The sequence below is a fragment of the Bombina bombina genome, chromosome 5 (genome assembly GCF_027579735.1).
Source record: "Bombina bombina isolate aBomBom1 chromosome 5, aBomBom1.pri, whole genome shotgun sequence".
NCBI lineage: Eukaryota > Metazoa > Chordata > Amphibia > Anura > Bombinatoridae > Bombina > Bombina bombina.
In genome coordinates, this window is record NC_069503.1 from 505,155,171 (window position 1) to 505,173,372 (window position 18,202).

The 18,202-nt window shown below is 37.0% G+C and overlaps 1 protein-coding gene across 1 annotated transcript in view; it reads right to left on the reverse strand.

The window, feature by feature from the left end:
- ELMO1 (engulfment and cell motility 1) overlaps nt 1-18,202 on the reverse strand; it is a 1,021,083-nt gene that overhangs the window by 20,759 nt on the left and 982,122 nt on the right. The window contains exon 21 of the mRNA XM_053714416.1: nt 1,265-1,347. Coding sequence (XP_053570391.1) covers nt 1,265-1,347 — 83 coding nt within the window. The remainder of the gene's footprint in view (nt 1-1,264; nt 1,348-18,202) is intronic.

The following is an 18,202-nucleotide window of genomic DNA, read 5'->3' on the forward strand; positions in this document are numbered from 1 at the left end:
CAGATAGAACATACAATTTTAAACATCTTTCCAATTTACTTGTTATCAGATTGGCTTTGTTCTTTTGTTATCCTTTGTTTAAAAACTGGAAGGTAAGCTCAGGAGTGTGCACGTGTCTGCAGCGCTATATGGCAGCAGTTTTGCAACAATGTTATGCATTAGTAAGAGCACTAGATGGCTGCACTATTTCCTGTCATGTGGTGCTCCAGACATGTGCACGCTGCCTATCTAGATATCTCTTCAGCAAAGAATCACGTGAGAACTATGCAAATGAGATAATAGAAGTAAATGTATTTTTTTTTAATTCGGGTATCATATCCCTTTAAGTCTTCACTGAAGCAATACACACCCCTGCCAGCCCTCTGAAGAGCCATGGTGTTTGAATCCTGACCCTGTAGTCACATGTAGCATATGTGCATATGCTCGTGAAACAGCAATGCTGTTTACTAGAATCATTTTTGCTAATAGAAGTATTTTGCAAAAATCTTTCTATTTTAAACTGAAATGCACCCATGCATTCAGTGATACATTTATAACAAACCCTATTTTTCTATATAAAATGAGTCTGCATATTATTATGGCGCTAAACTTTGCATTAAATCACTGGTTTTCAAACCTGTCCTCAAATCTCCCCAACAGGCCAGGTTTTTTAGGATTACTTTGGATGAGAGCAGGTAAAATAACCATGGTTACTAATCAGCTGATTATTTCACTTGTGCTCCAGTTCAGATATCCTTAAAATGTGGCCTGTTAGGGAGTCCTGGGGACAGGTTTGAAAACCAGTGCATTAAATAAACCATTCTATCCATTTATTTGATTAATTCCCCTCCAAAATCAAGTATGGCATTTATAAAAGACAGGTTATAGAATGCACATATTCTTTGTTACTTTAATAAAATAAAATGTATATATTTCATAAACTATAATAGATAACAATATAAAACATTGTATGCAACCTTACTAGAAAATTCATTTCATCTTTATCTGATTCATATGCAAAGTGATTGAACATATAAAACATGCATTCCATCAGCGGTATATATTCCAGCACAAAAGAAGCTTGCTGTGCAATTAACCTTCAGTGACGGCTTTAAGGCTTCTATAGATGTCACCTGTTAATTACAGACTTACTTAACAAAGTGACATAAATTGAGCCACTGAGAAGCACTGGGTGAATGAAATGAATCACTACAGGAAGACACAAGCAATTTCCCCAGTCTACTAAATAATGTGCACCATGAAATTTCTTCTAATCGAGCTGTACCTTATTTTGCTTAAGAGCGCCTTTCTCCTTCATGTGCGGACAGTCCTTTCCAGTCACTATTGCTTTGATATCCGCTACAGGAACTGCACAAATGCAAAGAAAATGGAAAATGATCAATACATATATTCTTCCTCACTGTATTATGATGTTACAGAGTATTAAAACATGTAGCAGCTGCCACTAAGAAAGGTGACTTAGTTAAATAGAATAATCTAGTGTAACCACCTCATAAAATATACCAAATTATTATTATTAAATAAAAAAAGGAAAAGGAGAATATGTTATGGATGCAAATACTGATATTTTAAATTAGTGCCTTCTAAAAAAACTGTTGGGCAAAATACATAGGATATTATGAGTAACTATGAGGTAATTAATACAATACTCCTATAGTATCTAACCTATTAGACCTAAGTGATTACCTAACAAAGATACAGACAAGCCAAGACCCAACCAACATCCAGATATAATAGCACCCTCACTTTCCTGACCAATAACAGGCAACCTCGTCAGGTGGGTAAAGCTATATATGGATTGGTTTAAGACAAATGAGCACATACCCAACTAGAAGAATCAAGTTAAAGTGAGATAACAGTATTTACAGGGAGTGCAGAATTATTAGGCAAGTTGTATTTTTGAGGATTAATTTTATTATTGAACAACAACCATGTTCTCAATGAACCCAAAAAACTCATTAATATCAAAGCTGAATAGTTTTGGAAGTAGTTTTTAGTTTGTTTTTAGTTATAGCTATTTTAGGGGGATATCTGTGTGTGCAGGTGACTATTACTGTGCATAATTATTAGGCAACTTAACAAAAAACAAATATATACCCATTTCAATTATTTATTTTTACCAGTGAAACCAATATAACATCTCAACATTCACAAATATACATTTGTGACATTCAAAAACAAAACAAAAACAAATCAGTGACCAATATAGCCACCTTTCTTTGCAAGGACACTCAAAAGCCTTCCATCCATGGATTCTGTCAGTGTTTTGATCTGTTCACCATCAACATTGCGTGCATCAGCAACCACAGCCTCCCAGACACTGTTCAGAGAGGTGTACTGTTTTCCCTCCTTGTAAATCTCACATTTGATGATGGACCACAGGTTCTCAATGGGGTTCAGATCAGGTGAACAAGAAGGCCATGTCATTAGATTTTCTTCTTTTATACCCTTTCTTGCCAGCCACACTGTGGAGTACTTGGACGCGTGTGATGGAGCATTGTCCTGCATGAAAATCATGTTTTTCTTGAAGGATGCAGACTTCTTCCTTTACCACTGCTTGAAGAAGGTGTCTTCCAGAAACTGGCAGTAGGACTGGCAGTTGAGCTTGACTCCATCCTCAATCCGAAAAGGCCCCACAAGCTCATCTTTGATGATACCAGCCCAAACCAGTACTCCACCTCCACCTTGCTGGCGTCTGAGTCGGACTGGAGCTCTCTGCCCTTTACCAATCCAGCCACGGGCCCATCCATCTGGCCCATCAAGACTCACTCTCATTTCATCAGTCCATAAAACCTTAGAAAAATCAGTCTTGAGATATTTCTTGGCCCAGTCTTGACGTTTCAGCTTGTGTGTCTTGTTCAGTGGTGGTCGTCTTTCAGCCTTTCTTACCTTGGCCATGTCTCTGAGTATTGCACACCTTGTGCTTTTGGGCACTCCAGTGATGTTGCAGCTCTGAAATATGGCCAAACTGGTGGCAAGTGGCATCTTGGCAGCTGCACGCTTGACTTTTCTCAGTTCATGGGCAGTTATTTTGCGCCTTGGTTTTTCCACACGCTTCTTGCGACCCTGTTGACTATTTTGAATGAAACGCTTGATTGTTCGATGATCGCGCTTCAGAAGCTTTGCAATTTTAAGAGTGCTGCATCCCTCTGCAAGATATCTCACTATTTTTGACTATTCTGAGCCTGTCAAGTTCTTCTTTTGACCCATTTTGCCAAGTGAAAGGAAGTTGCCTAATAATTATGCACACCTGATATAGGGTGTTGATGTCATTAGACCACACCCCTTCTCATTACAGAGATGCACATCACCTAATATGCTTAATTGGTAGTAGGCTTTCGAGCCTATACAGCTTGGAGTAAGACAACATGCATAAAGAGGATGATGTGGTCAAAATACTCATTTGACTAATAATTCTGCACTCCCTGTAGAGAGAAAAGCAGTTAGAGCATTTTATTACTGCACTATTTATTGCAGGGTTTAAACACAAGTAAAGTCAGCTCCAGTGCTGTAATGAACTACTGTGACCTAGATGAACACATATTGGACAGAAACAATATTAATTTCAAAATAACTGTTTTACCGTTCCTGCTGCATGATATAGAAAGGGGTACCAGAGGTTATTTGCAGCTTAATCTAAGTTAAGACTTTAAGATGACTGTCTCTTTAATGTGTAATTAAAGGGACAGTAAACCTTAAAAATAATGTTATATAATTCTGCACATAGTGCAGAATTATATAACATTATTTAGGTGCTATAGCCATAAAACCCTTTTTTACCCTTTAAAATGTAAAAATGATAGCGCTTTTACAGACCCGCTCTCTGCTCTCTGCTGAGCGGGTCTGTAATATTTAGTCAGCGCATCGGGCCAGCTGTATAGTCACAGCCCGGCCCGATCGCGCCATAAGACTAAGTCTAGCTCGCTCCTGTCACATGGCCTATAGTCTTACATCTCTTGTATGAACAATTTAGGCCTTGGTTGACCATTTGCTGATAGCATAGCAAAATGTTTAGGAACGATTTTGCATACTTGAGTATGCTGAGCACTGTAGCTAGTGACAAATGCAATACCATTTAAATCATCCAAAAGACTACTTCTAGGTATAGAATGTACTTCCATCTTAGCTCTTCTCATATCTCTTTGAGAATATCCTCTTTCTCGCAATCTGTCCTCTAATATTGTGGCCCCAGGAAGATATTCATCTTCATGTGAGCAATTTTGTTTTAATCTTATGAATTGCCCCTTTGCAACTGAATATGGGACATGTTTTGGGTGCCAGCCGGCGGCATGCAATAACGAAGGTTTTTGAGTACTTTCTACATCCTATCGATAGAACGTCAATGGCTATGAAAAAAGTTTGATAAACAGCAGGTCAAGATTGAGGCGGAAATACAGAGCGAGTCTCACCTGATTGATTATGAACCCCAGAAAAGACCCATGTTTCTGAGGAGTTAATGAGCTTTGTGAAGATTTATTTTCCAACTATGACTATGAAGTAACTGGAGAACCATTTGAGTGTCAGACACAGCCATATGATACGGAGGAGCCTGAACCAGAATGTAGTCCAAGTAAGGAACAACAGAAATTCCTTGAGCTTAAACCCTAGACAACAGAGCACCCAGTACTTTTGTAAACACTCTGGGTGCTGTAGCAAGACCAAAAGGCAGCGCCACAAACTAGTAATGCTCGTCTAGAAAAGCAAATCTCGGGAACTTGATATGATCCCTGTGGATAGGGATATGCAAAGAAGCACCTTTTAAGTCTATGAGCTCCATGTACGAAGCAGCGAAAGCTGCTCCGAAGCCCTTGTGGAGCAGGTTCGCATATGCAAGCCTGCTTCCCGCAACGTAAGAAGCAGTGGTCATTAGATTGCTGCTTCTTACACCCTACGCCACCTCTGAAGTGGTGAGGGAAAATCGCAGAGAGCTAGCTTGCTCGCTCTCGGTGATCGACAACCCCTTCAGTCGGCGAATGAAGGGGCGGGCATTACATACTCCGATGAGTGTGTAATGATACATACGGGCAAGCGGATCAACAGAAAAAGGCGGGCTGACAGCTTTGTGAGTTGAGAAGCTGTCCACCCGTCGGTTAGTACATGGAGCCCTATGTTAGACATAAACTGACTGTCCTGCACTAAAGGAGGTAAAGTGTGAATTGTCTCCATCTTGAAAGTAGGAACTTTCATGAATTTGTTCAACATTTTGAGATCCACATCAGGTTGAAAAGTACTCTTTTTTTGTACTATAAAGTGATTTGAATAAAAACCCTGGTTTAATTCTGGAGTTGGAATTGAAGTAATCACTCTCTTTAATTTCAGATCTCTTACACAAGCCAATAAAGCTTGTGCCTTTAAAACAGCTCGAGGCAGAATCTTCCCAGAGGCGGCCTTGAACGAAAACGTAATCAATATCTCTGGGAGAGTATTTGCAATACCCAGGGATCCAGAACAAGTCTCTCCCAAGCCTCCCGAAAGAAACTCAATCAAGAGACTGATCTGGGGCAGAAAAGCTCCCTTACCCCCAGTGACTGTGGCAATAATAGCACCCAGTTAAGGCCTAAACAGAGATTTACCCTGGAAGGAAAGAAAAAAAAGTCTACACTTAGAAACCATATAAGCAGAACAAGACTTTAGTCACAAAGCTCACCTTAGCCAATACAGCATTCTTAGCATTAATGCTAATCATTTCCACTGCTGCATCACAAATAAAATAATTTGCTGTTCTCAAGAAATTAATATGATCCTGAATCTCATCCAGAGTGGTTTCCACAGAAACAAGTTCTGAAAGATTATCACACCAAACAGAAGTGGCAGCTGAGATACAGGCTACACTGAAAGCAAGTCTATACATAAAACCTGCATGTTGAAAGTATTGCCTATGAATGTTTTCTATCTAACAAATCCTTTAAAGAGGAACTATCCTTCAAAGGAATAGTGGTAGGCCTGGCCAAAGTGGAAATAGCTGCATCTACCTTAGGAACAGTTTCCAAAACCTCTGTATTAACAGAAGAAAGAGGAAATATAGATTTACATTTGGTAGAAAACTTGGGTTCTACTATATATTTCAGGAAAAGAGGGTTGCTTGACACATCCTCTGCTACAGCAGCTGGGTCCTGAGACTCAGAACGACTATCCTCAGAATAAAAGTCCTCAGAGGACACCCCTATCAGTCATCTACTGTGCTTACATCAGCTGCAGCAACCTGTTTCCAGGAGACAAGCTCATCCTAAGCAGTGCAAGCACAATGCGAAGGACCTAAATTAGTAACAGCATCTCAACACAAGGTTTGGTGGAGATGCTGACATTTCACCTGGTGAAGGCTGTTGATCCACAAGGAGCAACTCACTCAAGACCAGGGGATTGGCAGACAAGTCCACATTTCACCTGGAAGGCTCCAGCCTTTCTTCAATGGGAAAAGATCTTTCACTGCCTGGCTGACAACTCCTTCTCTGCCCCTCTGAACCACAGATTACTGCGAGGAGGATTCAGGTCTCAGATAAGTTAGAGGATACCCATCAAATGATGAATAGATCTTGCAGTTCACTTTCACTTCACACCTCATTAAGGAGGCAAAAAAAATGACTGAGGATCATGGTGTGTTGGGGTGTCTTTAACTCCTCATAGTGGTCAGGAGGGGAATATTACCACACACGATGACTCATAGACTCTCACCATCTTATGAAAGAAAACTACTTAAATGTCCCATTAAGCTTTAAAGGTAGACTTTTACAGAACCACAGACAGTCATTAGAAGCAAGCAAATGCAATGCCAGTACCTGTGTAGAGAAGAGCACAGAAGACAACAGGCAGAGGTATCCTGTCAACAGAATATATAACAAGACAAAAGGGCAGATGCTTTATAAATGTCACCAGAACATATATCTTAAAGGGACACTAAGCACATCCTGTTTATTTGTGTAAAAAATACACAAATAACTTTGCTTTGCCAAAAAGCAAAGTCTGTAACCTTTTCAAAATTCTGCAAATTACCTAAACCAGCAGGCTCTATTTATAAACCAATAATCATTTACAATTAGTCCTAACAGCTTTAATTCCCAATATATGCTGTTAATTATTTATGAAAATGTATGCTAATGAACATAGTCAAGATTTTTTTTTCAAGAACATGGTGCAACAATATACACAACATATATACACACACACACATATATATAGCTATATAAATATACGTTTTACATGTATATATATATATATATATATATATATATACACATACAGTTGTGCTCATAAGTTTACATACCCTGGCAGAATCTATTATTTCTTGGCCATTTTTCAGAGAATATGAATGATAACACAAAAACTTTTCTTTCACGTATTGTTAGTGTTTGGCTGAAGGCATTTATTGTCAATCAACTGTGTTTACTTTAATCATAATTACAACAGAAACTACCCAAATGACCCTGATCAAAAGTTTACATACACTTGTGATTTTGGCCTGATAACATGCACACAAGTTGACACAAAGGCGTTTGAATGGCTATTAAAGGTAACCATCCTCACCTGTGATCTGTTTGCTTGTAATTAGTGTGTATGTATAAAAGGTCAACGAGTTTCTGGACTCCTGACAGACACTTGCATCTTTCATCCAGTGTTGCACTGACGTTTCTGGATTCTGAGTCATGGGGAAAGCAAAATAATTGTCAAAGGATCTGCGGGAAAAGTTAGTTTAACTGTATAAAACAAGAAAGGGATATAAAAAGATATCCAAGGAATTGAGAATGTCAATCAGCAGTGTTAAAACTATTATCAAGAAGTGGAAAATGAGGGGTTCTGTTGAAACCAAACCACGGTCAGGCAGACCAACTAAAATTTCAACCACAACTGCCAGGAAAATTGTTCGGGATGCAAAGAAAAACCCACAAATAACTTCAGGTGAAATACAGGACTCTCTGAAAACATGTGGTGTGGCTGTTTCAAGATGCACAATAAGGAGGCACTTGAAGAAAGATGGGCTGCAGAAGAAAGCCATTACTACGCAAATGCCACAAAGTATCCCGCTTACAATACGCCAAACAGCACAGAGACAAGCCTTAAACCTTCTGGCACAAAGTCATTTGGAGTGATGAGACCAAAATTGAGCTTTTTGGCCACAACTATAAACGCTACATTTGGAGAGGAGTCAACAAGGCCTATGATGAAAAGTTCACCATTCCTACTGTGAAACATGGAGGTGGATCTCCGATGTTTTGTGGATGTGTGAGCTACAAAGGCACAGGAAATTTGGTCAGAATTGATGGCAAGATGAATGTAGTATGTTATAAAAAAAATACTGGAGGAAAATTTGCATTCATCAGCCCGGAAGCTGCGCATGACAATGATCCTAAACACAAGTCCAAGTCGACCAGTCATTGGCTACAGCAGAATAAAGTGAAGGTTCTGGAGTGGCCATCTCAGTCTCCTGACCTCAATATCATTGAGCTACTCTGGGGAGATCCCAAATGTGCAGTTCATGCAAGACAGCCCAAGAATTTACAGGAGCTGGAGGCTTTTTGCCAGGAAGAATGGGCAGCTTTATAATCTGAGAAGATAAAGAACCTCATCCACAAATACCACAAAAGACTTTTCAAGCTATCATTGATGTTAAAGGGGGCAATACACGGTATTAAAGGAACAGTATACTATAAAATTGATTTTCCCTTAATGTGTTAATTACTTTTTACCAGCTGCAGAGTATGAAATGAATGAATTTGCTCTTTAAGGCTTATTTGTGTATATGAACGAGCTGATTTTGTGTTTTGAAGCCACAACCTAATAAAATGAGGCCTAATTATCAAGCCTTCAACCGCAAATACGCTGGAATTCCACAGCGTAATTGTGGAGAGCCTGATTCCCCTTATTTATCAAAGCCTACAGACCGGCAAAAGTTGAAATTTGTGAAGTAACATACGATCCGCTGGTCTTAGTCTGACACAGATCGATGCTTATGTCATTACAGATGTTACGAATGCAAATTTGGCACTATCTGACTACTTTTGCTAGTTAACAAATATCTACCAGGTACGCTCGCCACTATTCCGGCCCAGCGTACCTGGTTTTCAATCCTCCACCCTGGAGGCGGCGTATGCCATAGGAATCAATGGGAGTCTGAAAGCAGCGAAAGCTTATGTTCGCTGCTGCCCGATATCCCATTGATTTCTATGGTAGAATAAAAGTTATGTTTACACCTAACACCCTAACATGTTCCCCGAGTCTAAACACCCCAACACCGCCGCCACCTACATTATACTTATTAACCCCTAATCTGCCGCCCCTACATTATACTTATTAACCTCTAATTTGCCGCCCCGCCACCTACATAAAAGTATTAACCCCTATCCAGCCGCCACCGCAACTAAATAAAGTTATTAACCCCTAAACCCCTGGCCTCCCACATCACTACCACTTACTAAACCTATTAACCCCTAAACCGCCAGCCCCCCACATCGCCTTAAACTAAATAAACCTATTAACCCCTAAACCTAACAACCCGCTAACTTTATATTAAATATTAACTCATCCCTATCTTATAATTTAAACTTACCTTTAGATTTAAATTAAACTATATTAAACTATTAATTAATCTACCCTAACTGTTATACTAAAATTACAATAAACTATATTAAACTATTTATTAACCTACCCTATTATACTGAAATTACATTAATCTATATTAAACTAATAATTAATCTACACGGTTATACTAAAATTACATTAAACTACAAATTAAATTAAATATATTATATAGTTAAAAACGTAACCCTACTCAAATATTTTAAATCTACAATAAAAAATTACAAAGTTACAAAAAACTAACAACTAAGTTACACAAAATAACAAACACTAAGTTACAAAAAAAAAGAAAAACACTAAGTTACACAAAATAAAAAATAAATTATCAATTATTTAAACTAATTACACCTAATCTAAGAGCCCTATGAAAATAAAAAAAGCCCCCCAAAATAAAAAAACCCTAGCATAAACTAAACTGCCAATGGCCCTTCAAAGGGCCTTTTGCGGGGCATTGCCCCAAATAAATCAGCTCTTTTACCTGTAAAAAAAATACAGATATCCCCCAACAGTAAAACCCACCACCCATACAACCAAACCCCCCAAATAAAAACCTAATCTAGAAAACCTAAGCTTCCCATTGCCCTGAAAAGGGCATTTGGATGGGCATTGCCCTTAAAAGGGCATTTAGCTCTTTTTCCTGCCCAAACCCTAATCTAAAAATAAAACCCACCCAATAAACCCTTAAAAAAACCTAACACTAACACCCGAAGATCCACTTACAGTTTCTGAAGACCCGACATCCATCCTCAACGAAGCCGGCAGAAGTCCTCAACGAAGCGGCAGAAGTCCTCAATGAAGCCGGGAGATCCAATCAGCCAACAGAATGCAAGCTCAATCCTATTGGCTGATTGGATTTAATTCTAACAGCCAATTGGAATCTAAGGGATGCCATATTAAATGACGTAATTTAAAGGAACATTCATTGTTGAAGAAGACGTTGAAAGAAGAGGATGCTCCGCGCCGGATGTCTTGAAGATGAAGCTGCTCCACGCCGGATGGATGAAGATAGATGCCGTCTGGATGAAGACTTCTGCCGTCTGGAGGACCAATTCTGCCCGGTTGGATGAAGACTTCTCCTGGCTTTGTTGAGGACTTCTGCCGCTTCGTTGAGGACTTCTGCCGGCTTCATTGAGGATGGATGTCGGGTCTTCAGAAACTGTAAGTGGATCTTCGGGGTTTTTTTTAAGGGTTTATTGGGTGAGTTTTATTTTTAGATTAGGGTTTGGGCAGGAAAAAGAGCTAAATGCCCTTTTAAGGGCAATGCCCATCCAAATGCCCTTTTCAGGGCAATGGGGAGCTTAGATTTTTAGATTAGGTTTTTATTTGGGGGGTTTGGTTGGGTGGGTGGTGGGTTTTACTGTTGGGGGGTTGTTTGTATTTCTTTTACAGGTAAAAGAGCTGATTTCTTTGGGGCAATGCCCCGCAAAAGTCCCTTTTAAGGGCCATTGGTAGTTTATTGTAGGCTAGGGTTTTTTTTTATTTTGGGGGGGGGGCTTTTTTATTTTCATAGGGCTCTTAGATTAGGTATAATTAGTTTAAATATTTGATCATTTATTTTTTATTTTGTGTAACTTAGTGTTTTTTTTTGTAACTTAGTGTTTGTTATTTTGTGTAACTTAGTTAGTTTTTTGTATCTTTGTAATTTTTTATTGTAGATTTAAATTATTTGAGTAGGGTTAGCTTTTTAACTATATAATATATTTAATTTAATTTGTAGTTTAATGTAATTTTAGTATAACAGTTAGTTTTGATTAATTTTTAATTTAATATAGTTTAATTTAAATATAAAGGTAAGTTTAAATTTATTATAAGATAGGGATGAGTTAATATTTAATATAAAGTTAGTGGGTTGTTAGGTTTAGGGGTTAATAGGTTAATTTAGTTTATGGTGATGTGGGGTGCTGGCGGTTTAGGGGTTAATAACTTTATCTAGTTGCGATGGGCTCCGGGAGTGGCGGGATAGGGGTTAATACATTTATTTAGTTGCGGTGGACTCTGGGAGCGGCGGGATAGGGGTTCATAACTTTATTAGAGTTGCGGTGGGGTCCGGGAGCAGCAGGATAGGGGTTAAACATTTTAGTACAGTGGTGGAGTTTAGTGACAGTATACAAATAAAGCTGGGAAAAAGCCGAATAGCAGCGAGATCGATGACTGTTAGTTAACAACAGTCCGCTGCTCATCGCCCCGTACTTGGTGTGCAACTTTTTTACAGCTTTTTTGTTAACTATGGAGAGCGTATTCAGGTCCGCGGCCGCCATGTTAGGCAATGTCAGCGAGCGTATTGGTGCCATTGAATGCAAGAAAGTTGACGGCTTGATAAGTAGGCCTCAATGGGTTGAGCTTGTAGATATAATCAGATCTCATTACTTTATCACATTGTGTAAATATACCTGCTTCTTTGTCCCTATCTGTCCATAAAAAAAATCACCAATACTTGGAGAGAACAATGGAAAATAAACGTTTTATTACCTTATCTCTTCTGTAACCCACTGGGAGTTTAATTTCTTCTGCTGGCTGTGTTAACACAGCTTGGCCTCCAGCAAAAAAAAATTCTGGGTGGGTGGGAGCCTCGAGCAAAAAAAAATTCTGGGTGGGTGGGAATACCACAGGCTAATTAAACTATTTCAAATGCCAATATAGCAGGTAATGGAAATACTTGTAAACAATTTAATACACTCCAGCAGGTAAAGTGGATCATTACGAACAAATTAAAGGGGATACATTTTTTGAGTAAACTGTCCCTTTAAGAACTGGGGTATGTAAACTTTTGATCAGGGTCATTTGGGTAGTTTCTGTTGTCATTATGATTTAAAAAGAGTAAACACCGTTGATTGATAATAAATGGCTTCAGCCAAACACTAACTATGAATGAAAAAAAAGTTTTTGTGTTATCATTCATATTCTCTGAAAAATGGCCAAGAAATCATAAATTCTGCCAGGGTATGTAAACTTATGAGCACAACTGTATACATACATATACACACACACATCATCCTTTATATATCCAGAACGGTGCAATATAAATTCCTGAAGCATATCAAATATCAATAATTAATCTCATAATAATTTTAATAAAATGTGACAACAGTAGTCTTGTAAATGCAGCAATTAACAGTATACCAGAGGTTTTCTGCATAAGTAATATTAACTGTTAATGCCCCAAAGTATTTAGGATTAAATTATAGAGTGAGTATGAGATAGAGGAAATAAAATGAAAAATGTTCACAATCTTAAAATTGAGAGGTCACTCATTTTATTTCTTAACACGGTTTTCCCACACAAATGCATAAAGCATATGTAATCCTTTTACTCCTTTATCAATCTGCTCAGACTGTGGTACTCAGCCCCATGTAACGTATCACAGCTTTTCTAAGTGATTGCTAAAAATCATTAGTATATGCACAGGAATAACCGTAACTCCTGCATGGAAGATAGTTTGTATTTTAAAGCGATACTGAACCCAATTTTTTTTCTTTCATGATTCAGATAGAGCATGCAAATTTAAGCAACTTTCTAATTTACTCCTATTATCAATTTTTCTTCGTTCTCTTGGTATCTTTATTTGAAAAAGCAGGAATGTAAGCTTACGAGCCGGCCTATCTTTGGTTCAGCACCTATGTAGTGCTTGCTGATTGGTGGATAAATGTAGCTTGTCAATTAACTAACAAGGTAGTTTCCATCTGGTATGTGTAGGCACAGTCACTATCTTTTCCTCCTCAGTTTAAAGAAGTTTGTCCTGAAATCCTACTAAATCAAAGTTAAATGCTGCAATATAACACTGCACTGATGATGCTCACTGGCTGTTTTTTCACTATGTAGATGAAAATAGTTACTCTGGTGACTTAATCTTAGCTTTAAAGATAAAAACAGGTATTTTACTATTAAACTTTTTCTTTGTCACATTTGAATCTAGGATAAAGAAGAATATACATTGATTAATATGTTCATTTATTTGTTCAAAGCAGAATGTTCAACTGTGTCAAAAGCAAATTCAGACACATTATACCAGATATCAGTTCCTCGTATATACAACAGTTTCCCCTCTAGCTTTCAACGTTCAAATTAATATGAATCTGCCAGGTTACAATCGGTTTCCCCATTACAAAGAACTATATGCTCCTCAGCACGCAACCCCAATCTGTCAATATACTTCTAAACAGGTGAATTCTTATCCATTATAAGAATGAGAGTCAAAGTGAGACTATATATTTTTATTTGACATTGGTCACATTCCACAGGACAATTTATATATAAAATATATATATTTATTTTTTAGAAAATAATAACTATGTAAATGTAACATATATTAAAGGGATAGGAAAGACAAAATTAAACTTGCATGAGTCAGATAGAGCATTTCATTTTAAAACAATGTAAAATTAATTTCTATCACTAGTGGAACTAGTTGCCAATTGGTGCCTGCACACATTTGTCTCTTCTGATTGGCTAGCTAGATGTGTTCAGCTAGCTGCCAGAAGTGCAATGCTGTTCATTCAGCAAAGGATAACAAGAGAATGAAGCAAATATAAAAATAGAAAAATATTGGAAAGTTGTTTAAAATTGTATGTTCTATCCAGATCATGAAATAAATTTTGGGGGATTCTTGTCTCTTTAACTGAATATCGTGTTATTGCAACGTATGCCTAAATTTGAAGCACATATATGGTTTATTTCTGTGTGCAACTTAAAATAATTGTATGAATAAATTCCCATAAGAGAGAACCTAGCGTCTGTGCTGTGTAACTACATCAACAATCTGAGTGCACATTCTAATGAAGAGTTATAGGGTCTGAACCTTGTTCCCCATATGCAGGTCTATCGTTTAGCTCATACTCCTTCTACAATTCTAATTTCTCATGTATAATGCAAGAAAAGTAAACACCAGCTCAAAATTTCCAGTGTGACATAATTCTGCATTCCTTTTATAGGAACATCACATTCTGCTATAGAAATAACTTTTTGATATTTTGCCTCTCAGTATCTGCAACAGTTTCCTGAAGCCCTTTTTATGAATTTAAGTGGCAGGCTTCAATGTGGGACAATTTATGGGTTCCAGCCTGTGGGCTAGATTTATCATAGCTGAGGCGTACAGGGGCACATATACGCGCCCCTGTACGCCTCAGCTCGCCTGTGACGGGGCGAAATTACCCGTAGGTAATTAACATTGCACACGAGCGCAATTTTGCGCTCGCGTGCAATCCCGCCCCCTGCCCGCGCAAACCAATCACGCGTGGGCAGGAGCTGTCAATCTCCTCGGTCGGACTCGACCGAGGAGATTGAATTTCGCCAGTTTAGAGGTGGCGAAGAGTTTAGGGAAGCAGCGGTCTGGTGACCGCTGCTTGTTAAATTGCGGCGAGCAAGTTCTTGTGAGAACTTGCTGCCGTAAGGGCTTAATAAATCTAGCCCTGTGTGTGAGATTAGTTGGGCACAGGCACAAATGACAACTTGACTGTATCAAGATAACTTTCTGATCAGAATAAGGTTTGAATTCATAAAGATAAACAAAAATAATTTCTTTCTACACACTATTGCCAAGCATATTGCCCTGTACATAAGCTTTAGCTATACCTTTGGAATATAGACTATAGAAACACACAAATTATTTCAAGGGGTACTAATCCCTCCGCAGTGCCATAGAGTCATGGTGTTAAATATATCTGTTAGAATTCAGTCTAAAATTTTTGCTGTTCTTCATAAGCTTGATAGTTTTTTTTAGTGTTTTTTTAAAGGCCTTCAGCTGATGGTAAGAGAACATTTTCATAAATATTCCTGTCCAATAATAATGGTTCTTGAGACTTTATGGCAAGTGACATTGGAACAGAACATTCATAGAAAATGTCATCATAAAGATGGGAATGATTTAATGTCAAAATTAAAAACTTACATTTTATTCCGAACAGTTAAATGACCTTAAAGGCACTTACAATTTCTATCATGCATATGAAAAATGACTTTTAAACATATTTAAAATATTTTTGCATGAAAAAAAGTTAAACTTGTTCATTTTGATTGTGAAGCCAACCGGAAGTGCCTGTCTGTGCAACTGGGCCTTAAAGGGATATTAAACACTAAATAAATGCTAGATAGAATGAAGCATTCAAAGTAAAGATTAGTCTGAGAATAACATAGATGGATTTTTAAAATTTTAATTAGTTCTTTAAATATTGGCAAAATAAATTTAGTGTTTTAATGTCTATAAAGCAATGGGAGTTGCCATATTGTAGCTTAGGTTCCTTCCTCTGCTGGGGCCGATTAGAGACAGTTATAAATAGGTCACTAGAGTGCACAGCCAATGACTGTGTGGAATATAAAGGAACAGCCATTTTATAGGGAGAAAAAAAAGAATCTGTAAAACATTTTCAAATGCCCCCATTTATATCATTCATATATATATATATATATATATATATATATATATATATATATATATATATATATATATATATATAAAATTGCATTATATAACCAGTTTGCCATATTGTGAGGATTTGAGGTCCTTTGGTTTATTAAAGGGACACTGAACCCAAATTTTTTTCTTTAGTGATTCAGACAGAGCATGCAATTTTAAGCAACTTTCTAATTTACTCCTATTATCTATTTGTCTTCATTCTCTTGCTATCTTTATTTGAAGAAGAAGGCATCTAAGCTTTTTTGGTTCATAACTCTGGACAGCACTTTTTTATTGGTGGATGAATTTATCCACTAATCAGCAAGAACAACCCAGTTTGTTCACCAAAAATGGGCCGTCATCTAAACTTACATTCTTGCATTTTAAATAAAGATACCAAGAGAATGAAGAAAATTTGATAATAGGAGTAAATAAGAAAGTTGCTTAAAATGTCATGCTCTGAATCACGAAAGAAAAAAATTGGGTTCAGTGTCCCTTTAATTCAATTTTTAACAATATAGAATAGCTCATATGTCAAGGGTGTCAATCAAGTCAATCATAGCCCTATTGTTTTGGGGGATATTATATTTCAAATATTCATCTCAGCCAATCAGCATGACTAGGAAGTACACCACTAATATGTGTTTCAATATTATGTTAAAACAGCTTTATTTAACATTTTGAAGCAACAAAAATAATCAACATGTTTAAACACTGATCTTTCATACGGATAGTAAAATTCTAATGCCCTTTGAAAAATAAAAAGTGAAAACGCACAGTTGAATAGAACCACAAAATATATGTTTCTTCCAATCACCTTTTTTGACAACAAAACTTGAATTGTTGACACATAAACAGAATGCTATTAAAATGCCTGCATGTGTTTTGACTGTTGTAATAGAGTCCCAAAGCCTTGTAGTTTTCTTAATCAAAAACAACAGGATTAATTTTACACGGGAGGAGATCTTATTTATGTTTACATTGAATGCCAAGTCTGCAGCAGTAATTAGATTAAGGAGAAAATCCATAGAAAATCTTGTTTTTTTTTCTTGTAAGCCTAGGAATGTATTAACTACAGAAAGATTAGATGCTGAAAGAACATTAAAGATGTATTCTTTGTTAAACACTGGAGAATTACACTGTTTCTTAAATGCTGTTTCAGAACAAAGGGTGAAACAAAATGTTTATAATATGTCAGAGCATAGTGAAAGTTACAATAGTAACACAATGCAGAGTACACGCATTCTCCACCAATTGAGACAAAGAATGAATAATTTTCTTACAGTTTAAAGATTACAAAGAAAAAAATGTTAAATAAGTATAATACTTTAATCTGTCTATGAATTTTAGTAGATGTACAAGCTGGCGTATTCTGAAGAGTAGCAAGCATTAGGAATACAGTTCTGTCTTCAAGATAGCATTATGCATATCACAGACATTCTTGTGTTCCTGATTCTAGTTATTGAGTATTCTAGTAACAGAATGTGGTTTATAAACAATTTAAATTGTATGATACAGGGGAATAAATATTTTAATCTTGACATTTTATTATGTGATCTTTACAAGTTATTGAAAATACTGAATTATGGTTTCCTTGGACCCAGATTATAGAATGTGCTTTTTGATTCAAATAAACAAACAAAATGATTTGTTTAATTAGCTATAGATTATAAAAAAAGCAGACTAAAATTAAGCTCTAAGATAAAAAAAATAATGATCTAATGTCTAAACTCAAAATGACATTGGAATGATGCATTAAAGTTAAATATGATACAGACAATTAAAGGTCATAGTGCACAAGCCAGAGTGGTAGTTGCCTTAGAGCACTGGTTTTCAAACCTGTCCTCAGGCCTCCCCAACAGGCCAGGTTTTTAGGTTTACCTTGGATGACAGAAGGTCATATTACCATGTTTACTAATCAGCTGATTATTTCACCTGTGCTCTAGCTTAGATTTCCTCAAAATTGTAGCCTGTTAGGGAATCCTGAGGACAGGTTGGAAAACCATTGCCTTGGAGGAAGAGATACAGGGAAAGTGCTCATATTATTAGATTATGAGATAAATAAAAATGTAATCCTTCAGTGAACTGATGTGGAAAAAACTAAAGTTATGTGAAGCTCTAATATAAAAGTATAAAGGTGTGCACAGGACTAATATACAGGGAGTGCAGAATTATTAGGCAAGTTGTATTTTTGAGGATTAATTTTATTATTGAACAACAACCATGTTCTCAATGAACCCAAAA